The 26,130-nt window shown below is 36.4% G+C and overlaps 2 protein-coding genes across 3 annotated transcripts in view; both read left to right on the forward strand.

The window, feature by feature from the left end:
* gpc3 (glypican 3) overlaps positions 1-11,919 on the forward strand; it is a 128,000-nt gene extending 116,081 nt beyond the window's left edge. For both annotated transcript variants that reach the window (XM_042738499.1, XM_042738500.1), the window contains one exon: positions 10,965-11,919. In XM_042738499.1, coding sequence (XP_042594433.1) covers positions 10,965-11,143 — 179 coding nt within the window. In that variant the 3' untranslated portion in view covers positions 11,144-11,919. The remainder of the gene's footprint in view (positions 1-10,964) is intronic.
* A 9,878-nt stretch (positions 11,920-21,797) lies between these two features.
* Positions 21,798-26,130, forward strand: part of gpc4 (glypican 4) — a 39,811-nt gene continuing 35,478 nt past the window's right edge. Inside the window, exon 1 of the mRNA XM_042738501.1 lies at positions 21,798-22,500. Coding sequence (XP_042594435.1) covers positions 22,347-22,500 — 154 coding nt within the window. The 5' untranslated portion in view covers positions 21,798-22,346. The remainder of the gene's footprint in view (positions 22,501-26,130) is intronic.

Consider the following 26,130-nt stretch of genomic DNA (forward strand, 5'->3'; position numbering starts at 1 on the left):
AACACTTTACTGTGAGGTTCAATTAGTTAACATGAGGTATAAACTTATAATGAACAACTTTTTTTACAGCATTTATTCATAGTTAATATTAATATAATATACGGTAACACTTTTTTAAGGTGTCCTTGAAATTATTTATTATTATTTATTAGACCTGAACTATGCACTAACATTGAACAGTTGTATGTTTATTAACTAAATTAAGATTTATTAAATACTGTGATAAATGTTTTGCCTGTTTTTATTTAATGTCATTTAATGCATTAGCTAATTTAACTAATGTTATGTGAACCTTAACTTTTTAAGCGCTACCAAATACATTAATCTGATTAAATTTACATGATTGCATTAAGTTATTTTACTTTATTAAATAAACTTAAAAAAACACTATTTATATGTATTTATTTATTTAATTTTTAAGATAGATTTAGAGTTTGAGTTGATCTGCAATATTTATGTTAAGTCTACGGTGCGTCCTGATTTAGATGTGTACGTGTGTGAATGTGTGTGTGTATGGGAGTTTGTATGCAGGTATGAGAATGCATGTCATGTTTGTGTGTGCATATTCAGTGGTGTTTGGACTGCAGATGTTTGGCTGCAGTGGCCCAGGTGCTTGGAGCTACAGACAACACAGATGTCTTCTCAGTGTAATGTGGAAATCAACATGAAACACACCTGGAAATGAACAGGGCCAAAATGTACAGGAAATGAGCAAGAGTAAAGTCATTTCTCAGTTATCTTTAGCTTCCCCTTATATATGGTGAATGTTAACCCAGTAAGACTAAAACCAATAAGACTCGCTGCTCACCAAGGCTGCATTTATTTGATCGAAAATACAGCATATGAAATATTAATTGTATTAAATATTTAAAAATGCAATTTATTCCTGTGATGCAAATCATTACTCCAGTCTTCAGTGTCAAATGATTTTTAAGAAATCATTCTAATATGCTGATTTGCTGCTTAAGAAACACTTATCATTATTAATAATCTTGAAAACAGTTGTGCTGCTTACTATTTTTTTAGTATTCTTTTATGAATAGAAAGTTCAAAGAACAGAATTTAATGTCTTTTATATTACAAATGTTTATAAATGTCAGTGATCTTGCCATTTTTGTATCAATTTAATACATTCTTAATTGCAAACTTTTTAATGGTAGAGAAACATGGTGGTTGTTTATGGATAATATATGTTTTCTAGCATTCTCTAACATCCTAATGCAGTTTTAGAAGCATCTGGTGTACCGGTGTGCCACTTCCTGTTTCTATTTCTTTGCTCTCTTTCCTAATTTGTTAACTGTTTTGCATTAAGTAGCTTTAGAAATGATTATGTCTTAGATTCTTTGAGCACACAACTCTTAAAGGGATAGTTCAACTAAAAATGAAAAATCTGTCATGAGATTTCCAACCTATATGGCCTATTTCCGTAGAACACAATAGGAGAAATTATGAATGAATGGGCACTGAAGTGTTCAAACTTCAAAATGAATTCAAGTATGTTAAGATTTCTCACCTTACAAATGAAAAATGGTAAAATCTCAGCACTTATGACCTGTAGAGTTAGATTAAGGCTGTTTCCAACATGAGAAAAGTGAGATCAGTAAACGGAAAAGAGAGCAGATGGTGTTTTTTTCCTCTTTGAGAAAGAAGCAATGGCACCATCGCATCTGCAAATAATCCTGATCACAGAGAGGGGAAGTTTGCCATGAGAAACAGCCCAGTGGATCTGGCTCCTTCTACAAGGGGTCCTTATTTCTTCCTCTGTATATAAACAACAATCCCTCCCCACACACACTCACACACACACACACACACACACACACACACACACAACCGTATGCACTTAACAGATAACCACATACACAGAGAAATAATGATACCTAACCAGCATTTGTGTAAACAGTGCCTGACTCGATATGCACAAGAGCTGGATGGATTACATCTACAGTCATTCCCATTGTGGAAGGCTTAACTTAGTGGCTGGGAGTTTATGGCGTCTCACCAAACATTGTTGTATGCGGTAGGCTGGCTTCAAAGACTGACAAAGGTGATGTTGTCACATTAAAGCAAGAGGATAGTGAAGCAAGCCTGACAGTTGTTACAAAAAAATCATATTTCACACCTTTTTTCTCAGTCCGATACATTTTTGTGCTTGAGAGTTCTCAAAAGAAAGTGTTTGTTTGTGTTTTAGTTTTATTTACATTAGCAGGAGCTTTTGACGTCTAGAATTGATTCCAGACATCTTCCTGCATCATGTCTGTCGGCCACCACAACGTCTGGAAACACAAACTGTCTCACCTACAGTGGGTCATCCGTAAACTGGGAGGCACAGAAAGAGCCATGAGGATGCGTTTGAGGTTAATAGGGATTTACTTAGTGACAGTTATTTCTGTTCTGTGCATTTATGGAAAATAGTTACAAAATATCATCATATTAAGCATATATTTTAACACCAAAGTTAGCGGTGTTTGCTATGACAAGCATCACTATAGACTGTAACAGCCTGGTAATGAAAATAAAAATCCCATTCATTTACTCCATAGAGAAATAGTTTAATGATAACAACACATAAATCCGTTGGTATTTCTTTAACTTTCCTGACCTTAAGTGGGCAAGGATGAAGGCAAAGAGAACCCAAGTGTAGGTTTATTTAAAATTATAATGATTCAAAAACAAACGATGAACTTAATCCAAGACATGAAACAAATCGATGAGCTTTGAGCTTGACAATAAACAATGACCTAACACGTGGATACAGAACAGCATAACTTTCTTCAATACATGACAAGGCAAACATGAAGACATAAATCTCCAGGGAACACATGACAAAAACCACCAATGACAGAATAGAAAAAGATATCAAGACAATGACTGAACCAGTGAGAAGACAGAACTGATGACAAGATAGTAAGACAATGAACCAGTGAGAACATGACCCAGGAAACAAACAGGATACAGATCATATGATGTGAAACCTTGAACGAAACTATGACGATGAGGAATTACAAAATAAAAGACATTACTAAGCTTATCGTTCACAATGCTTCTTGGGATGTTTCTCAGAGTTCTACATTTTTTGCTTCGTTGGTTTGGTTCACGGTTTAGAACTCTTTACTGATTTTTTTTTTTAATCCCTATGGAAGAAATGAATGGGAAAAATTTACAAGTGTATCTGAGCAGTGAGTTCATGTATGCCATCAGCTCAGCTCATTGAAATGGCCTTCGCACCATGAGCAACTAAGGCCTACACCATCCCACAGGAAATTATATTCCCACTGTGGTAAGATCTGTCTCTGAATTTTGTTAATCCCTCTTTGTTTTGTGCGTGTCCATTTCTTTCTGTGTCTAATCTGAACTTTAGAGCTAAAAATATGTTTGAGTAGATCTAATTATGTGCAAATTTAGCGAGAGGAGCACTATAGCTGACACCAGCGGCCTCGCTCACACTGGGTTGTGCTAATTAATATGTGTTGACTTGAATTTGCCCCACAATGGCACCCATTGAGAGTTGATGGGGAATGCTGACATGGGGTTAGGACGGTTCACGAAGAAAAAAATCAGTTATCTTCAAACATTCATTCTTATACTGTGTTTTTCCTACTTTACCTCCAAAAAAATCTAAATTTTTTCTGACCCTTTGACTTCCTTAGCTGTATATTGATGAAATACTTTTCAGTGCAAACTAAGATTTCATGCTTAAGTCTTTTATGCTTACCAAGGCTGCATTTATGGATAAAAAAATACAGTAAAAACAGTAATATTATGAAATATTATTAAATTTTAAAAAAACTGTTTTCTGTTTTACATATATTTTAAAATGTAGTTTATTCCTGTTGTAAACAGTTGTGGTGCTTAAATATTTTAGGATTCTTCAGGATGATGAAAAGAAAATTCAAAAGAACTTCATTTGGTCACACTTTATTTTAAGGTCCAATTCACGCCCTAAACAAACCATTACCTAATACTTTTGCCTTAATAAACTTCTAATTACTGCTTATTAATAGTTAGTAAGGTAGTTATTAAGTTTAGGCATGGGGTAGGATTATGGATGTAGTATATGCTCATATAGAATATTTACTTTATAAGTACTAATAAACAGCCAATATGTTAATAACAGGCATGCTAATAAGCAATTAGTTAATAGTAAGAATTGGTTCCTATACTAAAGTGTAGGCCAGCATTTATTTGTAAAAAAAAAAAAATTTAAAATTATAAATTCAAATTAAATATCTAAAATTACAGTGTCTTTTTTATTTAATGCATCTTTGCTTTTTTTTTTTTTTTTTTTTTTTTTTTTTGAATGGAATTGTAAAAGAACTTATTTTGATAAGTGTCTCTTTTTTCGTCCATATAAGTCAATGGTATCCAAACCAATTCTGTATGAAGTTAATCCAAAATGTATGAATAACAGAATGAATAAACAATTTTTTATTTTATTTTTTAATGCCTTATATTTTTTAGATAGGACAGTAAGTTGACATGAAGTGATGCGGGGGGTGGGGGTGGGGGTGGGTGGGGGGTTCAGGAATGATCCACGAGCCGGGACTCGAACTCGGGATGCCCAGTGTGCAATATTGCTATTGGCACCAGCAGAACAAATAAACTGTTGAGAAGATCTAAATATACCAATTGTGATTGGTCATCTTACATGTCATCCAGAAAACCCTTTCTTAATGATATAAGCATATCTTAAGCAAAAGAACCATTGCCACTACTGTAAACAACATAACAGCATTGCTGTTAATCAGTGTGCAGTAGTGGTGTCTCTGTGTACTCTAGTTGTGTCTGGATGTGCTTTAGCTGTGTCTCAGGGCTCTGTAACTGTGTCTTGGCCTCCTCATGGCTGGCTAGTTTTTCTTGGCTAGCTGCTGGCTGCCTGCTGGAGTGGGCCTGTGGTCAGGGTGATGGGTGTGGAGACATATGCTCACATTCCTCTCTCTGTCCTCACCAGAAGCAGCAACAGCAGCCCAAGACTCAGACGTGGGAGCATAGAGTGTGTTTACAGAGGGTCTTATGTGTTGCCATCTTGTTTTGTATATACAGAGGTGTAGAAGCTACTGTAACACCATATTTTATATATGATATACACTACCGATTTTTTTACTATTTTTAATGTTTTTGAAATACAGTAACATTTGTGAAGTATCATTATAATTTAAAATGTCTTTTTTATTTTAACATATTTTAAAATGTAATTTATTCCTGTGATGCAAGCTGAATTTTCTGCATCATTACTCCAGTCTTTAGTGTCACATGATCCTTCAGAAATCATACTGATATGCTGATTTGCTGCTCAGGAAATGTTTCTTATTATTATCACAGTGTAAGTTGTGTTACCTAATATTTTTTTCTGGAAACTGGTGCATTTTTTAGGATTCTTTGATGAATCAAAAGTTCAAATGAACAAAAATATTAATATTTTGTAACACTAATAAAATCTTTTGTAGCTTTTGAACAATTTAATGTACCCGCGCAATATATATATATATATATATATATATATATATATATATATATATATATATATATATATATATATATATATATATATACATACATATATATTTATACTAACACCAACATTTTTAACGGTAATATATATGCTATCATACACCCAACAGTTAACAAAATCAGCCATTAGCAACAATAGCAGTCTCTTTCTTCTAGGAAAACAGTTTTGCACAGAATTTTGTCCAATAAAATGCTCTTTAGAATGAGATGTCCTTCCTCCTAATACTACCTGCAATATAGCAAATACCAAATCACTCTCATAATGATTCAAGAGGAAATAAAGAAAGACAAATACCTCAAATCTTGTGGCTTTTTGAAGAAAGGAGTGTAATTACTTTTACAGTAAGAAAATGTACATTGAGAAAGTACACTGAGAAAATGACCTTCACTTCGGGGTGGGGTCTTCTGACTTGGGCCAATAGGCAACCACCTATCAACTAACCAAAGTTCCCTAGCAACCAATCAAAACACTTTGGCAGCTGCTTAGCAAGTTTGTAGCAACTTGCAGCAGCTAGAAAACAACTACTCAGCAACAACATAGTAACATCCTGCAAACCAGCCACAACACATTAGCATCATTGCACTGGTAAAGAGTCACATTTCCTTCATTAAATGTAATATAACTAGATTTCTAAACTAAGAGCTCATTTGGCACTAAAGTGTGCACATATAAGCTCAGTCCTTATAGAATTATGATTCTGTTGAAATACTCACAAAAGAAAACATGCCTCTCATCAGTCTGGCCTACATAGTTAACAATGTATACAGCCTCCGCGTAGGACATTCATCAAAATCTAATAGCTCTTTAGAGAGATTCAAAAAGATTTGAAATGCAGTCCATCAGACAGCACAGGATCTCTGCCAACTTCCAGACAGACCTCCACCTGGACATACAGTTGCCGTGTTTATTCTGGAGCTCCCGTCCGCCTTACAGGTGTTCTTCAGGACTAGATAAGTAGACGGAATGTCTCCGAACACAGGTGCTTCTTATGAATGTGGCCAATACTGCTTTACATTGCTGCTACATTTGTGGAGCCGGGGTTATGAAAACACACACAACAAAAAATGTAAGAGAGCATTCCTTCAGCATAAATGTCCTTTAGATATCAGGACATCTAATTATTAATCTTTCCAGATATCTTTTTATTTTTTATAACAGTTTAAGTATCATATATAAAGACACTTTATTATAAATCACAAAGTATCATTAGACTGTGCTACTGACTTGGCTTTTATGGGTGATTATGGTGATTTAGATGTGCTGTCTGGAACCAATAAAGCATGTTTTGTGCTGCACAGGTGTCAAATGGGACATTTTCATTTCCAACTGTTTCATATCAATATCCTTTCCCGACAGACATTAAGATACAAAGCAAACAGAGTCTTATTGCCCAACCCAGAGTATTGCTCTAAGGTTATACTCGATGGGCATAAAAGTGATTTTATTGCAAAAAGCAGAAATACACACAAATGTTCAAAGATTTTTTTAAAGAAAATAATGCTTTTGTAAAGACAAGACAAAAGTGACCGTATTAAGACTTTATAATGTTAAAAAAGATCCTGAAAAAAACCCACACAAAATTATTAAGCAGCGCAGCTGTTTTCAACATTGATACTAATAAAAAATGTTTTTGGAGCACCAAACAAGCATATTAGAATGATTTCTGAAAGATCATGTGACACTGAAGACTGGAGTAATGATGCTGAAAATTCAGCTTTGCATCACAAAAATAAATTACATTTAAAACCGATAGTTCAATTTATAATAATATTTCACAATTTTACTTTAAAAAAAAAAATCTAATAAATGCAGCTTTAGAGACTTCATTAGAAACTTATTTCAAAAGCATTAAAAAAATCAACCCCAAACTTTGATTAGTAGTGTTCATGGCAAAGCTAATAGACACAGTAAAACAACAAAATGTAATTTTAATGTCAAAAGTCATTCTGAGATATATGACTAAGTTGTTAAAATCTCTAACACAAACAACTGTAGTAGTAGAGTTGTAGTAATAGTAGGAAACACCCTAATAAGAATTCTCCACACACTACATGTAGCAGTTTGTTTGTTGTTTAGAAGTTGTTTGGAAGAACAAAGATTATCCTCTTGAGTTTAGATGAGCAAAGCATGTAGTATTAGGCACTTAAACAACACCATTACCTCTTTTTAAACCCTAAGAGCTTATAAATCTTCTTTAACCAGGTCTCGAAACAAACTAGTCTTCTAAAGCAGTCGGGCTGCAATAAATATTTAAAACTTGTTTCTGTGTTCCTGTTTGCCGTGCCTGTGATGTACTGCACTGCGGGCATTGAGCCGGTCCAAGCCCACCATTACCAATCAATGGCTGACTGTTGACCTCTGACCCGTGTCGTAACTGGAGCTCGTAACTCTGTGATAAAGCCAGTCAGAGCTCCGCTTGCATGGCAGAGACCCCTGGAGACTGATACTGCTGAAAACTGATAGGCTTTGCGAGCCTTTGTGCTATCTCATGCTCATTCGTTGTCAGTTGGATTGTCTGTTTTCTATATTTAGCATACCAGCCTCCACACATCCATCCCACTAATTGCCATTGTGTGGATATCAGATCCAAAACAAGAGTCAACCGGACCCTCAATCATTCTGTGGATCCCGCACACACATCATTATTTGCACAGATTATTATTAGTCACATTGTGGAGCTTGGTTATGCATGGTTTGCACTCTGTGTCATTTTCATACTCTCCATTCCTCTTATTTTTATGAACATTTGGGGTTTTACTCGCACCTCTCTGTACTCGCACGGCAATAACAATAACCTCGCACACACAATCCTCACTTTCCTGCCTATACCCACTAACACATCTCGTCTGATTTAGGGTGTAGCGTGTATGAAAGCTGTATTGAATTACACCTCGGCTTTAATTGGACTAGTGGTACAGTGTGCCGCTGTCACAATGAAAAATCTGCCTTTCAGGGCCCGCGGAATGTCTAACCGCTGGCTTGTCAGTGGACGGAGGGAAAGAAGAAGTTAATCGTTCTCTGGCGCGCGTTCAAGCTCTGTCGTAATTGCACAGAAATCTCAAGGAGGTTTCAGCGCCGAGGCTTTATTTATTTGCCTCCTTCCTCTGTTTTAAAGTCGACTGTGCTGAAATAGGCCCCCGGGCATCCAGAGGACCCCCTGAGAAAAGGCCTCCATCTCTTTTCCTGCTCTAGGCCTGGTTCTCACTGGCTGGCATGCTGAGTTCATGGCCTAGAATTAATTAAGTCACATGCCTTCCTGTTGATCCCACCACTACACAGCCGCTGGCCCAAATGGTGGACTTCCTCCCTGTTGGGTTAAAATTCCCCTCAAACGAAAGCGGCAATGTGGTGTGGAGGGTATTAAATATGGCATTTGATCTTAGTAGATGAGATTAAATACATATTTCCTGGCAATTTAATTCAAGATCCAGAGATTAGTAACATACGTACGGGACCAAGTGTCTAGAATTAAAAATCTCCCACTATGTTGAGTAATCACTATATGAGAAACACAGATTGCATTTGTTATTTTCAGTTATTGTGTGTACATCTGAACATTTGTACATTTCAGTGACCTTGATGTCTTTTCTTGTTCTTTTTATGTCTGTTTTACATTTAAAAGTTTTCTCAATTTGAAGTTTTTATTTAATTTCCATTTTTAAATCCCAGGTTTTCTTGCATTTCATGTTTTTTCTGTATATTGTCTGTATGGTTTAGTTATGTCAGACTGAGGATAGGAATGTAAGGTATGTGCTACATAAGGCAGGGGAGCATGTGCGTATATACATGCAATAACTCATCTGTGTGTTGAACGAATACGATTCTCCTCAGTTTAAATGGACTCTTCACAGGGGACACATAGCTGGCGTGCTTCTCCAAACTTGACTTTATTACTGATATCCGCTTTCCTTTTTCATAATTTTCACCTCATAGTTATGTCTCCCTCATGGCTGACATTGACCAGACAGTACACCTCATCTGTAGATGTTGAGATAAATGAAAAGATGTTTTAGTTTTAGTGAAAAAAAGATTGTTAAATGGTGTTAAGGTGGAATGCTGCCATATTCCTCACTCAGTCCAGTAACAGACAACAACATAACACAACTAATGACTGATTATTAGACGATAAAATTAGTTATTTTTCCAGACTGAATAAGCACACATACTTGTGTGTATGTTCATGTTATAATCATGGGTTAGAGACATCTTAAAAAAGAGCATATTCACATACATTCTACATAATAAATGTCACAAAAAATATGTACTGAACATTTTAATGACTTATTGCAGTTGAGTAAACTGTAAACATTTATTTATTTGTTTAAAAAAACATTAAATAGTAGATAAGTGAATTGTAACAAATTTAATTTTGCAGTTGTTTTAATCTGAATGTGTTTGATTAAAAAATAACAACTTATTAAAGTCATTCATTCTGAATTCAGGCTACACTGGTTGTGCTGCATGTGTTTGATTCACTTGATAAACTTGAACTGATACATTAGTCACGTGTTGAGTGATTGTTCGGACAGTGTTTGATTCACTAAAAAGAATAGACTCAGAGTCATTTGTTTGGAAATCATTCTACACTTGGTTAAACAGCATGTGTTTGATTTACTCAAAAGAACCGACTTGTTAAAGTAATTTGTTTGGAAATCAGACTACACTAGTTGCACTGTATGTGTTTGCTTTACTAGAAAGAACAGACTCAATAGAATCATACAGGAACTGGACTACACTAATTGTTCAGAATTTGATACACTAAAAAGAACCTAGTTATTAAGAGTCATTAATTCAGGATTTGGACTACACTGATCAATTGAAATGTGTTTGATTCACTAAGAAGAAAAGGCTCAGACTCATTTGTTTGGAAATCATGCTACACTTGGTTAAATAGCATGTGTTTGATTCTCTAAAAAGAACCGACTCATGAGAGTGATTCATTCTGGTTTCAGGCTACAATGATTGTGCTGCATGAGTTTGATTCACTCAAAAGAACCAAGTCATTAAGAGTCACTAATTCAAGAATTGGACTACACTGATTGTTTGGAATGTGTTCGATTCACTAAAAAGAATAGATTCAGAGTCATTTGTTCGGGAATCAGGATAAACACATGGTTACATAGCATGTGTTTGATTTATTCAAAAGAACCAATTCATTATAGTCATTTGTTCGAAAATCAGACTACACTAGTTGCAGTGTATATGTTTGCTTTACTAGAAAGAATCATTAGACTCATTAAAATCATTCATTCAGGAATTGGACTTCACAGATTGTTTGAAATGTGTTTGATTCACTAAAAAGAACAGACTCAGAGCCGTTCGCTCAATATGAAGCCATATAATAGCTTTATTTAACCAACATTACTATTACCGAACTCAGTCAGACTGTACAATTGTATGTTCTGCATGTCCGTCCACATAATTGTTTTTCTCCCTCTCTTTTTCTTTTAAGACTTGGCGGATAACTTGGCAATTGACGACTTAACGCTTCACGAGTTGCTCCTGACTCCCAGACTGGCCACAGACACCCACGGCGGCGCATCCGTACCTGGATCGGCACGGGCGGCACATGTTCCTAGTGCAACCTTCATCTTTGCCATCATCATCTTCATAACGTTGGGCCTTCAGTGATCGCTCCTGTTTGAAGAGAAATGCTACTGATGCCCATGTGTACATATAGCTCCATGATTTTGGCCAAGGACAAGAACCTTTCCTTTTCTCAGCCTCAAGTCTTACTACTGTACATGAGCCTCTTCTTTTCTATATTTTGTGTGGACTTGAGGATCAATATCATCTGAACGCTCAGATTATGAACTCATTCTTCTACAGCATGAAGAGCATTATTTATACATACAAGAATCATGTTCTTTCCCTCCGAACTCGTATGGCACACAACAGCCATGTGTTTTACATTGAGCATCGCCTCCCCTCTGCTATACACATGCAGTTTTACACAAAGGCCAAAGCCTTCTGGAGGAAAAGGAGCTAAATCGCTTTTGAAAAGACAAAGAGGCTCAGCTTTTGTGAGTGAATGGGCACACTTAAGGAGAAGGAAGCGTGACTGACAGAGTCTGAGAACACGTACGATCGCCGTCTCATACATACACTGCAGTGAGCTTCTCCTCTGCCACTCATTTCCTGTGCAGTAAATGACCCTTGGAGTGGAGGACATCAAGGCATCGGCAAGTTGTTGTGAAACCCTCTCCTTACAGGACGACACAGCTGTACTTCATTTACAAAAAAATGCTTTTAAACTGTTTCATTAGAATGCAGACTTTCCCTTTGCAGAAATTGTGGTATTTTATAATCTCTCTTTGATTTCGTCGCTCATTATCTCTCTTCCTTTTTCTTTCATTTCCTCTATTCTTGTATTATAATAGTGTGATTAAAGCGTTCTCTTAAATGGACACCCACAAAACTTCCTGTTTTTTCCTCCCTTCTTTTCGCAGGTCACTGTAGCATTTGCATTCAGTGAAACATGGCTTGGATTTGTGCATCTGTAAAGTTTTCTGTTTCTGGACATCTTCATACACAAAGGGCTAAAGCTGTCATTTCAGATCAGAATTGGAAAACTAGTGTTTACAAATGGACACTGTTTTCCTTTCATAACCTGTGACGTAATTCATTACTGATCTCTGTACAGTGCTCAAACTAAAGGCATGTCATCATCTGTTACATGTGTTTTATATATTCTGAAAGAATCAGCTTCATTGTTATAGACGTCCCCCAACTGGAATGAAACACAGTGTCCCAAGTTTTCAGACTATTACTGATTTCAAATCATACATTTTTTTCTGTTGTTGTATTATTTCAAAGCACTTAAACTCAAAGTAATTTTGAAGATGACGAGTGTAATGTATTTATTTATTTATTGTGTGTTTGTGCCTCCTTTCCCAGCTTCCCAGAAAACCATCCAAATCCATTTGTGGATTGGCTTCCTCAAAGATTGTAAATACTGGGCTTTTTCAAAACACTGTTTGTTTGAGTGTTCGTGTCAACCTTTGATTCAACCAGAGACTCGAGTTTGGATCAAAACTGTCTGTTTGTTCAAAGGTGTTTTGGGAACCTGTTTGGGGTGTATTTTTTTTGTTTTTTTTTTTTGGGCATTTCAATTTTGTACCACTAGTGGCAAAAAATATACATTTCGGCTAGACGGTTTAAAAATTGACTCACCCTCAGGCCATCCAAGATGTAAGAGTTTTTAAGAGTTTCTTCATTAGAACAGATTTTGAGAAATATAACATTGCTTCACTTGCTCACCAATGGATCCTCTGGAGTAAATGGGTGCCGTCAGAATGAGAGTCCAAACAGCTGATAAAAACCGCACAATAATCCACACAACTTCAGTCCATCAGTTAACATCTTGTGAAGTGAAAACCTGTGTGTTTGTAAGAAACAAATCCATCAAGGCGTTCCATTCTGGTTGAAACAGAAGTCCATAATCAATAGTAATGTTTACTCCAATGATAAAGTCCATCCCCTGTTGTTGTCTAACATTAAAATTCCACCAACATATTTATTTAGAACGGTTTTTGGACTGTTTTTGCTTATAAATGGTCTTTGATTTGTGCATATTCTTCTCCTGATTCAGACAGGGTGACTTTTTCACTGGAAAGAGCAATATTAAAATTATTGTTGGAGTTGTTTTTTGCAAGCATACAGCTTTTAATTTTACAAGATGTTTAGTGATGTACTGGAGTGGTGTGGATTATTGCTGTTGGTCTCTCATGGCACCCATTCACTGCAGAGGATCCATTGGTGAGCAAGTGATGTAATGCTAAATTTCAAAAAGAAAGAAGAAACAAACTCATCTACATCTTGGATGCCCTGAGGATGAACCAATTCTCAGCGCACATTTTAATTTTGGGGGTGAATTATTACTTCAATGCATTAAATTTCCAAAATATTTTTGTATTCCCACATAAGGACACTTGGATCAACTGAGGGGCAGCACCAAAATGAAAAATGAATTGAATGAAATGAAGTTTTTGCCAAAAAGGGAAGTCACAGCTATTATTCTCTTGTCATTTATCAAAGATTTCTATAGACAGCCAAGTTTTATTAAAGACCCATCTTGCCTGCTATAAATTACCCCTTTAAAGAGTTGAGTATGCATCACCATGATACATCATTCAACCATGTGTTCCTGTTCTGCTGAAAAAGTGAATTTTCTTTGAGTTTAGTTTTGTAGCAGACTAAATAATGTTTTCTTGCTTTACTTCTCTGTATTCTCCAACATCTATTCTTTTAGTTTAACAAGATGCCCCCAGACTTTACAACATTACTAGTCTTTATATTGAGCATGGTAATTTCTTAGTGATTTACACCACGCATATTATGCCACACGTTAGTCCCATTTGACTAAGAAATCTTTTCGCACATTGCAGCTCAGTCAATATTATGCTTCTTGCCAGGCTGCAGCTATGCTTTTATGTGATTCTTTAGCAGTAATGGGAGCTTTTGTGCCCCTCTCCCCAACAGGCCAGTGATACGCAGAGCTCTTGATATGGTTGACTGGTGCACCTTCACTGATCACTGGCCTCACTGTAGCTCACCTCACAGCTCTCTTGTTCATGCACAGAGCCTTGAGGGACAATCATTTTGGGGCAATGTCTGGAGGGTTGGATTTCGCCCCAACTTACTGATAACTACGCCAACAGTGCCCGCTGGGACATCCAGGCGCTTAGTTAATGTTCTGTGGCCATTTCCTAATTCAAACATTTGTTTTAGTCCAGCTCAAATTTCTCCGTAATGCTCTTTTGTCTTCATTTTCACAGCTGTCCTTCACATTCACAGCCTAGATAATGATAACTTAACTGTGGTGGTTATTTTAATGAGTCACAGGTAGAGGCCAGTTGTGAGGCAATGGTTGCATCAATTGTTTTACATCAGTGTAAACTGTTTATTTGAGCTTTCCCTTTATTTCACAGTATATAAAATAAATACATTTGAGTTTAAGTGTTTACAAATAAAGATACCACAATTTATTCAAAACTAGATTTGGTTAAGGGTCTTTTGGAAGGCACTGGATATTTACAATAATATGCTTTATGTAAAATTGCAAGTAATCTAAACCCTAGGCTGCAAGGAGGCATAATACATTCAGTTTGAAAGAAAAAAAGCATACCAACTTTTAAAAACAAACTATGGCTAAATGATTGATATACAATCCTCTCAGTTTAATTGAAACAAATAGCTTATTGTCATACAGTATGCATTAAATGAAGGATGTGCTTCTGCCAGTAATGGAATGTGTTGAGTGCCGTAATTAAACTCTGAATTCTGCAATACTGTTTATACTGGTACTGATTGCACAGTGGGGGTGCATTCAGGTGCCATTTGGCACATTTGAGTACTTGAGCTTGGCTTAAGCCATTCAATAACCAGAGCGACGGGGGAGGGGGATAAAATGGAGCCCTTCATTCACGCCAGGGTACATTTACTCAGAACTTAAATTAATGGAGAAACTGTCCTGTCTGTACCTGCTCTTCTGGCTAACCCAGTGTACAGGATGTTTGGTGGTCAATACTGCTCAAAACTGAACGTTCAGAGTGCAAATGCTGTTTATATGTGACAATAAAGTACATGTGTTATAATTTTCAAAGTTTCCATGTAAATGATAATCAAATAAAATGTTAAAGTTGCAGTTGTGATGTTGTTCTAACAGTCTGTTTTTGAAATACTGGAGTCTTAATGGAACGAAAAAGTGTGTTTTTGATGTTACGTACTAGTGTGTGAGGTGTATATGCTTTCGTGTCTGTATGCAATTCTCATTCCAACCAGTCGAGGGGTGTCTTTTCGACATCCAGTGTCTCAGTAGTATCAAAAAAATGCATGTTGACCTAATTACAGAAAGTGAAGGCAAATGAATAGCATATAATCAACTCCACTCATCTCCATTTTGTCTTGATGAGCTCCTCTCAGCTGACTAAAGCTGTCAGACACACCTGTGGTGCCTCACACCTACAGTTGCAAATTAAACCTTATTTAGCCTGTGTTTATATTCTGTCACCCCACCCCAAAAAACACACACACAACAATCCCCCTGGTGTGTTTAACAGACTTTATCTCATCACTAACCTAATCTGACTTCAAGGCTGCTATGCTCTTATTTTCACACTCATGTTTTTCACAGATTCAGATCCTGTTGTGTCCCTCTGGTCTTTTCTCTCCTGAAGCAGTGAAGGGAGGCTGGTTATCAGGCGAGAGAGCAGCAGAGGGGCTGAGCAGGGCTGTTGGTTACACTCTGAATGTTAATGGACGAGTAAGAATGGGCAAACAGGCCCATTGAAATGCGCAGGTTGAATGTTTTCTTAGGGTAATAAAGTGGCTATACAGGGATCCCCCATTTTTAGGACCAACTGGTCTTCTTTGTTTTGGGTGGCACAGTTAGTCAGACTAATTGTGTTCAACAGAAATTGTTACTAGTTTATTGCTGTTTTTGTATTCTGTGGGTGAAAATCATCTCCATACTAATGGGCCACTATGGCAATGCATTCAAAAAAATAGATTTTTGTCAATTTCGTTAATTAAAACAAGCTAGAGCAACACATCTTTTCAATCAATCAATCAATTTAGGTTTATAAAATGGAAATGTACTTAATCTATGTTCATTCGGAATTCATAAATAATTTTTCTTGGCCATAGCCAAATGTAAAGAAAATCGATAAGAATAAAGATAAAGAAGCGATATATTAAAAATGAATTTAAGCATTATATTTCTTTTTAATCTAATAAATTAATTGTTTAATTATCCAGTATACCACTAAATTAAAATACGGTTATTTGCTTGTTTATATTTGTATGCCAGAAAAAAAATAGACAACAAATAGACAATGGCTGGTGAATCGTTTAAAAATGTATAGTATTTAGTGAATTAATCACATTTAATAAATGAAAATATTAAAAATGTATATTTCAGTAATATAATGTAGTAATCATTTAAAAGTAAAACATTTTAAAATATTAGTGACTTCACACCTATGCATTTTTTTTCATAATCTTTAACCATTAACTTAAACACAGATACCCAGATTTAATTTACAAAGCTCATTGCTTAACTCCAGTGTTTATGTTAAATACTGATTTAAATGTATTTTAAAAATGTACGAACAAAATTATATTTTATTATATGTCAGATCATGCGAAATGTTTAATATAGGGAGTTTTGCATGTGATCGCTAAGGAACCGATGAACAGGCAGGAATATGAAATAGATTAGTATAATCTTAACTGCACAGTTGCTTCGCATAGCTGTGGATCTGTCCGTTACTAAGTATTCTGGGAAAATGAGCTCTCACCTTTTGTTTTCTGTTGAGTGTAACACCGGTCCACACTCTCATATCCACAGTCAACGGACCCCAGAACCCCTCCGCAGGTTCTCATTGGCCACTGGCTTTCCCAGCTTTGGTCACACAGCATGAATGGGGAAGGCTTAGGAATGCGGGGACACAATAGTTGGAATGTCAGTTTGCTAAGAGCTCCCCCCTAGACCATACACACACACACACACACACACACACACACACACACACACATACACACAGCCACAACAACACATGGAAACATACACATGCTCCAGCACATCCAGACATGTCAAAGTGTGCTCTCTGTGCTCATGCACTTCAAGGTTAACAATGAACGGAAAACTATTAGCAATGTGAATGAGATTAAGGAAAAAGCACTCCGTATAATAAAGGCCCCATTTCCATGTGAAAAGCAATTGAGAGAACATCAGGCATCATTGCAGACAGCAATGATACAGAACAATATGAGCCATCTATGACTTTCTCATCTGTTATATAAATATTGCATAAAACATATTATTTTTATGCATTATACTCAGACAGAAGGGTCTATATATGCAGAAAAATATCTGTGGTTTAACATCTTTACTTTCCGAAAGAGCTCAAGTCTCAGGAGTTTCAAAACAACCACACTTATGCACAGTTCAAAACCGCTCTAATTATGGCCTGTGTCATTGTTGGAAAGACGGGCTGCTGTCCCTGAGGATTGTCATAATATAAGTGAGATGTTTCGGTTATGTTGCTCGTCATGGGAGCAGGGCTGTGATTCCACCATGTCTCTCTCACTCTCTCTCTCTCTCTCTCTCTCTCTCTCTCTGTTTCTTTTGGCATCTCTCTCCCATTCCTCCTGACTGTCATTGGGACTTTAGCCACACCACAGCCCTTACAGATCTGTGTCACATTTCATGACATGCAGACATATCTGAGGTTCAGTTCTCACCTTAGAGCCCTTCTAGTGAGCTGTGATTGATGACTGTAGTACAAAGAGACTGACTATTTATCCATCCATCTATCCATCCATCCATCTATGTTCTTAAAGGGTTAGTTCACTCCAAAATTAATTCATTAATTTCATTAATTACTCACCCTCATGTCGTTCCAATCCGTAAGACCTTCGTTCATCTTCATAACACAAATTAAGATATTTGTGATGAAATCCGAGAGCTCTCTGACCCTTCATAGACAGCTACGCAACTGTAATGTTCCCAGGTCCAGAAACGTAGCAAGAACATCGGTAAAACAGTTCATGTGACATCAGTGGCTCAACTTCAGTTTTGTGAAGCTACCAGAATACGTTTTGTGCACAAGGAAGAAGAAAAAAACAAAACAATTTTCATTGCGCACAAAAAATATTTTCGTAGCTTCACAAAACTGAAGATGAGTCACTGATGTCACTTGACTGTTGACTGTTTTACTGAAGTCCTTGCTACGTTTCTGTGACCTGGAACATTTCAGTTGCTTTGCTGTCTATGAAGAATGATAGAGCTCTCGGATTGCATCAAAAATATCTTAATTTGTGTTCTATAGATGAACGAAGGTTTGGAAGGACATGAGGGTGAGTAATTCATAACATATTTTTCATTTAGGGGTGAACTAAGTTATCCCTTTAATTGTCGATTAAAGTGGCAAAAACTCATATGTCAACAATATACTTACTCAGTCGAGTATATTGTTGACATTTTATATGAGTTTTTGCCACTTTAATCGATAATTAAAGGGATAGTTCACCCCTAAATGAAAAATATGTTATGAATTGTCACGTGACACACCGCAGCAACAACAGAGCTGATAAAAAATTTTCACATATTTGTTAGATATGGCATGAAATAACTGATATTCCGATTGTCAAATATATGCAAGCTGAAGTGTCTTGTTGTTTAAACACCTTTATAACGATCGCGTTAGTTGAGCTGTATACGCGATTTGTGCCGCAGACGCAGTTCAGAGAATCGTGTCTGTTGGATTTACAACACGTGAATTCATCCACTTCTCCCGAAATACATAAAAGTAAGTGGCTGGTGAACTGGGAGAAAAATAGAGTAAAGTTTAAAGTTACTTACACAATGTGTGTCTTATATAAATAAAATGTGTCTAATTATAATCGAAAGGATTATTATTGCCTCTTCCTTTGACATCAGTGTGTATTTTACTAGCTCTAAATGTATATAAAATGTAAAATATGTTGTATTCACCCCTTCAATGTAAAATTTGAATAGGAGGAGAGCATTTGGCATCTAACTCAAAAAAACTGTTTTCAGCAGACCAATCTTTATTTATAAACAAATTAATTATGCATAAAAGTCGAAGAACATTCGACGCAAACCCCCCAAAAAGTTGAATCTAGTTTATAATCTCTTGAATATGAAAACACAACAAATACGTTTGTCTTAAAATGGTGGAACATAGTGCAGAACAAAGAGCAGCCATTATGTTGTCCCATTATTGTGTATCAATAAGTTAATTAAAAATAAATAAATAAAAATAAATAGAATTAAGAAAATATTACATCTATATAATAAAAAGGGTATACCTTAAAGAAAATTACACATTTAACTGTTTGGTTACCAACATTCTGCAAAATATCTTCTTTTATGCTCAACAGAAGAAAGAAACTCATAAGTTTGCAACTTGAAGATGACTCAATGATGACACAGTTTCTATTTTTGGGTGAACTTTCCCTTATGTAAGCAGGTTTCGTATAAGTAGCCTACAAGGAGTACTGCACGTGAAGGTACACATAGTTTTATAAATTCACTTAAAATACTATACTATACTTACTCACATACTGTACTTTGTGATGAAAATATATAAAATATCAAATATTTTATGAATAGGCACATATTGATTAGGTCAAATGGATTAACCCTGACAAAAGTCCTTGATATTCATGAAATTAATGATATTCTTTTTAAAATATATGATTATTTGAATAATTATCATGTGTAGGCTACACCCATGTTTTTTTTTTTTGAAAAAAAAAACTTGTTATTGAACATTCAGGTATTTTCATTCTTAGAAATATGTTAGTTAAATGAAAATAAATAAATAAATAGAATGAAGAAAATATTACATCTATATAATAAAAAAGGTATACCTGAAAGAAAATTACGCATTTTTTAGGCCCATAGTATTCAATGGCTCACTGTAGTAGGTGATTTCATATAATAATGTAAATGTAAACTCATTACTTGTCTGAATTTCAACATTATAATGGAATCATAAGCTACTAGTCATAAAATGAATTAGGGTCCTTGACCAATTAGAATGAAACGCATCCAAACTGGTTAAAGGGGCCTCAATATTTTGCCCCTTACGAGACATAATGTCATAAAAGGGAGACATCAATTAATCCCATGTGTTAGCTCTTTATCTTTCCATTCTTTCTTTTGTGTGACTGACTGAAGTTAGTAAACTGCTGCTGTCACTTGAAAACTAGAAATTCCCACACCCCATGGCAAAAGCAGACAGAATAGGGGCAGTAGAGCCGTGGAAAGATTGCGCTCTCATCTCCTCCTTTTGACAGATTTATTCCCAATCAAATTAAGGTCTACTGTACAGTAGAGATGTCAGTTAAAGGGTCACGTTATGTTTTAGGTGGGATATTATGAAAGCAAAAGGCAGAAAACAAGACCAATACCCTTGATTTATTAACCTGTTAACACAGTACACACCATTTGCCCATGAAATGTACTTACAAGTTATTTGCCCACCGGCAACTATAGTTTGCAAACATAGCAAATATAGATCCCCTGGAAGATTTGTTTTGTTTGGATGATTCTAGAGACCTTCATGGTTATGTACATACATATATATATATATATATATATATATATATATATATATATATATATGTCAACAAAAAATACTTATTAGTAATATGAAAATTACATTTCTTTGGGAGGGTTTCCCTTCGCCATGCTTCCTGGAAGTAGGGGTAGGAACTTAACAGCCTCATGTAACAGGAAGGAAGTGAATATCTTATTTTTTTTCCTGAAATCCTTTATTTGGTTGTTTGCTTGCATGTCATTGAGAAATAAAACATGGATAACATCTAGAAAAATACTTACAAAAGGAAAATGACAACTATAAACTGTGGCAACTATAGTTGCCGGTGGACTTAAATGGGTTAATATGTTTGCAAAACTAGCTATTCTAGCTGGCTAGCTAGTTAATAATCAACGTTACATTATGATTTAACAGTAGGCCTGCTGATTACCTCTATTATCTAATGAACAATAACAGTTTTCCTGTTTTAGACTGTTGCTTAGCTGTAGTTGATAGTGTAGCCTACTGTAAGGATTAGGTCTCGGGTTAACATTTTTTGGCCATGTTCACTGCCAATTACACCTACAAAACCTGCTCAGAAGTGACAGAAATCATGAGGAACATGGTTCCCGAGGTCCGTGGTCTTTTCAGTCAAGTTGAGGCCCTTCTGCTCGTTGTTCCTGTCTCATCTGCTGAAGCAGAGACAAGCTTCAGTGCCTTGAGATGCCTGAAGACCTGGCTGCACTCTTCAATGTCACAAACCCGACTCAACAGTGTGGCTGTTTGTCATGTTCACAGAGAGAGAATGTATAACTTGGACAAGAAGAAACTGTGTCAAGAATTTGTTCAAGTTACTGATCGGCGCATGCATGTTTTTGGGTCATTGTAGAATCAGTAATAGTTTATTTTAAGTTACTTTTTTTGGACAATGTACATTGTTTCTTTCAGTATCTAAACTGCATTGCATGTTTTATTTCTTGGTTCGCTTGATTTTTTAGAACATTTTAACCAACATGCTTTCAAAATTGGTGGGGACAAAATCAGACAAAACAAAACATTTTTAGAACATATCCCCAAAAAAAAATAACTCCATGTACTCAGTTCAAGAATGATTTGAACAATATGTACTGGCAGACTCCAAATGTTGATAGAAGTCAGTGTAACCTCCTGCGCGCGTCATGCTCCACCCCGTGTGTTTCGCGTGGCCAGCTCTCTTTGTCCGGAACTCAGCTGCGTGCACGCGCAGTCCTGACTCTGAGATCTCGCCGCGCGCGCAAGCGACTCCTCAATTTCCACTCTGCACACCAGCGCAAGAGGGGGAAACTTTCCTAAAAGTTTTTATCGCAATTTTCTCGCTTCTCCTCCTATATAGCAAACTGAACTCTTCAACCGAAGAAGAAACTGGTTAAGAAGTGCCTTACCTTTACAGCATTGAACATGTGTGCGCGTGCATAGCTCTGGACGTAGCGCAGATTTGCTTTTGTTTTTCGTTAAAAAAAAGTAGCAACGAAGAGCGCAAAGTCTTGTTTGTTGTCGCTTTTTATTTGTTACACACTGCGGGATTGTTTCTCTCGTTATTCTTCAGAGGCCCGGTTTTAATTGCTTAAGAAAATCCAGTTCGCGAGATCCGATCGGTTAGAAGAAGTTAAAGAGAGACGCCGCATCCCCATGAGGAAACCAGAAGTGCGAATCGAAGAGATTTCGTGACTTGACTTTTTTAGTTTTCTTTGACATTTTTTTCTCGATTGCTCAAGCAGTCAGCGATGAAGATGTTCGTTGTATTCGCTGCATGCATGTCGCTGGTGGTTTTGGCGTCGGCTCAGGCTGATCAGAAGGTAAAGAACTGCAATGAAGTCAGAACTGCCTACAGCTCGAAAGGTTTCAACGTCAACGATGTTCCCAACAAAGGAGTTCATGGTGAGTTGCACTGATTTTATTAACCCAAAATAGTTTGTGACACCAAGATACCAAAAAATCAGAACACCAAGGCTCTTGAACTTAAAAGCAGCAAGTTATGTAAATACACAGTTATATGTAAATAGAATGAAGGACGTAATTCAGCAAGGCTGCTAATGTCTTTTCTACTTTTTCAAAGAGTGTATAAATTGTATAGTTTATCTCTACCCCATATTGATCTTCAGTTGTTTTTTTTAACGTGTGCATTTCTAATATTTTGTTTACACATCATATTGTCCTTCAAAAGGATTCCTTTCAGTATGTCATTAAGGTGACTAACATATTGCTTACAAATATGATGCAAATATACTTTGTACACGTCCTCGTTTTGTTTTTTCTTTTGTTGAACTAGGTGATGTATGTTATGGAGAATGACAGTCTCAGTCACCTTTTGCTTGCATTAAATGAATAAAATGAATTAAATTATAGTGAATGGTGAGGCTGTCATTCTACCTACATATTTTTTGTGCTCCACAGAAAAGTTAAAGAGGTTTAGAAAAACTTTTTTTTTTTTTGGACTGTCCCTTTAATTCGCTTTCCCCAGCTACATGTACGTTACCGCACTTCGGATACTGCATCTTTTAAACGGGATGCAGCTCGTGATTTAATTTCTATAGTTACAAGTGTTCCGTCGTTCCTCCCCTCGGCACCCCCAGCTGCTGGCTTTGTTTCATAGTGTCGTACTTTGTCATTGTAAGCGAGAGTCGGTCATCGGACAGTGATTGTCATTCAGAAGCGCTAATGCTCATGTAAATGCAGTGATTTTATCTGGAGCGCGATGGGGGCGGGGGAGTGTAACAAGTTGCAGTTTTTAGATCCTCTTCGAACCCTGAACGAGGAGGGGAAACTAACCTCAGGACACAAGTTTGGCTATAAGCACTTCCTTATTCCCCCGTAAATAAAAGAGAAAGTTTTCCTGACTTGGATGCTGGTCAGAATAGTTCATCTAGGAGACCTTCTTCTATGCTCTGTATTTAAGGCATTGAATCTAAATGGAGTTGTGCAAATTCATAAACCATTGCAAAGATATGAACAAAACTCACTAGATAACTTGCATCTGAAATCTGAAACTGACATGCTCTGTGTATGCTTTATAAAGTGTTAAGCAATATCTAATGAGCAAGAGTGCTGTTGTTGGCATGAGGCCGCAGGTAATCACTGCCTTGCTGATATTCAGGTCAACAGCACACATGCATACAGAAGTTTACAAGTATTCAAGTAGTTATTAAAGAATAAATTGAGTTTCAGACTAAAAAATGAGTTTGTATGTTTCTTCTGCGCCAGTGAAAATATCCCCAAAGAAGCTAAAGTGTTTTGAAGCAGTTCAGGGCCATGTGTGGAACAGAGTGACAGGTTTCTCTTCACTAGCGGTGTGAATCAAACAGTTTATCACAATACAATCTGACATCAGTTCAATATAGCATTTGCAAATACCTCGTACAAAAGCACGTCACAATACAATTACAATCTGATTATGTTCAGGGGCCTGCAAACAGTATTATGTGCGTATTTTATATTTTTATGAATTTGCAAATGCTGTATCCCTATAAAGGTTTCAAAGGTGGGTTTTCACAGTGATGCCATAAAAGAACCATTTTTGTTCCTCAAAAAAAAAAAAAAAAATTTGGTTCCTTTTTTTATGTGAATGACAAAAAAACTTTTTTCACCACAAAGAGCCTTTTGTGCAATTGAAAGGTTCCATAGAATGTTAAAGGTTCTACATGGAACCTTTAGATGCTAATGAAGAACCTTTATTTTTAAAAGCGTAATGTAGAAAAATAAGTGAGGAAAAAACATAAATCTTAAATGTATAATTGACTGTTAAATGCTGTGCATCGATACATCATGTGATTTGATCAATCTGAGCTCATCACTGCTCTGTGCTTTGAAATCAGTCCCTTTTAGCCACATACTACTCACATACTATGATCTATAATGCAGGGAATACATGCAAGCTTGGTGATATAAACTAAATATATGTCCTTTTGAAACGTTGTTCAATCAAATTGAAGGACCAGAATGAAATGTTGCATAATATATCTAGTGTGTTCCTGTAATTCTTAATTGAATAGGCTGCTTGCATGACTGCTGAACAATTGAGGTTTAATTTTCCCTGTGCTTTACACCAACCCAACAGGTCCATTGTCTTTCCAGAGGTGTCATTGTAATGCAAACTTTGAGTGTTCCCAAACATGCCTGCATGTGTCATGTTTTATTGTGTCAAATCTCTAGTTTTTTTGTGATGGCTTTAAAGATTGAATTATAAAGGTTCTTTTAGAGGTTTGGGTGCAGTGCGCGTGTGCCTCTCATAATGGTGCACAATATGCGTCGGGACCCTGCGCAAGGCTAACCTTAGCTAGCATACCTTTGTCAATAAGAGACTGAGATAATTGATACAGAGAAAGTGACAAGGTCTGCTGTCGCTGAGGGGTGGAGGTCCTTAGACAGCAAAAAAGGAAACACAATAAGCCCTGCTTTGGCTTAACAATGTCTCCTGTTGCTAGGGAGAAAATGGTCCACAGGAGAACCTAATTGAACTGGTAGTGGCCCCCCCGGTTCTGTTTTTCAGAGCTGGCCCTCTTCACCTTGTAGTCAAAACATGTCTTCTTTATTCTTCTGTAGTCCTGAAGCACAGTTCTATCCTCGTGCTTTGAGCCAGTCCTACACATAGCACTAATCAGGCAAATTGTCAAAATGACATCCCATGCATGACGATTTTTCTGCCTTCCAGCAAAGGTATTATATTATATATACACCGAAGCATTTTCCGTGTGACTCATGCTAGTCAAGAAAGGCCATTCGAACCAGCAGTTTCATTTAAAGACCTGTTCGCTTGAATGTTGTTTTGCTTTTGTTAATATCATAAATCAGACGTTTCGAATGTTATGGCTTATGCAGGCACGGCATCCAACACGGCAAGATTTCCTGCAGCCGCGAGTATCTTGTGCAGTGGAAAGAACTTGAGATCTTATGGTTAAAGGCTTTTTGCACATTATATGAAAGTAAACCTAAAAGAGGAATTAATTTAGTTGCTATTGTCATACATTTTCACCACAAATTCCTTGTAATGCTATTTGTGTCTTTAAATGTTAGTCAGAATTTCTCTGAAGAAACCCAGGGTTAATTCACCCAAATTACTAAAGAACATTTTCACTTTCATGTTGTTCCAAGCCTTTATGATGAACTTTTATGCTAGAATATATGTTGAGGGATCTTCTTAGACTTTCACTGTATTGTCAACTTTTTAAAAAGTGCATAAATATTTGGAATGATCCCTTTACAATTTTGCCTCTTATAGCCTCTAGCTATTTTTCCAACAAATGTGGTTAATGAATGATGATGAGTTACTTAAATACTTCACTACAACCCTTGACCCTTGAAGCAAAATGTTTTAAAAGCTAATTGTGTCTTTAAAAGCAAGTGAGATGCCAGGTAGAAGTTAGAAAGTTTTATGGTTTTAATGAGTTATAGTATCATATTTTGGGCCCCTAGCAAATAAGTTTGCTGAGATCTGCACTTGTGGCCATTTCAACCATGCTATACTGAGGTTGAGTTTGTGGTGTGAAATTGGTGTTAAAATGTTTCTCTGCT

This window comes from Cyprinus carpio, chromosome B14 (assembly GCF_018340385.1).
Source record: "Cyprinus carpio isolate SPL01 chromosome B14, ASM1834038v1, whole genome shotgun sequence".
Taxonomy (NCBI): domain Eukaryota; kingdom Metazoa; phylum Chordata; class Actinopteri; order Cypriniformes; family Cyprinidae; genus Cyprinus; species Cyprinus carpio.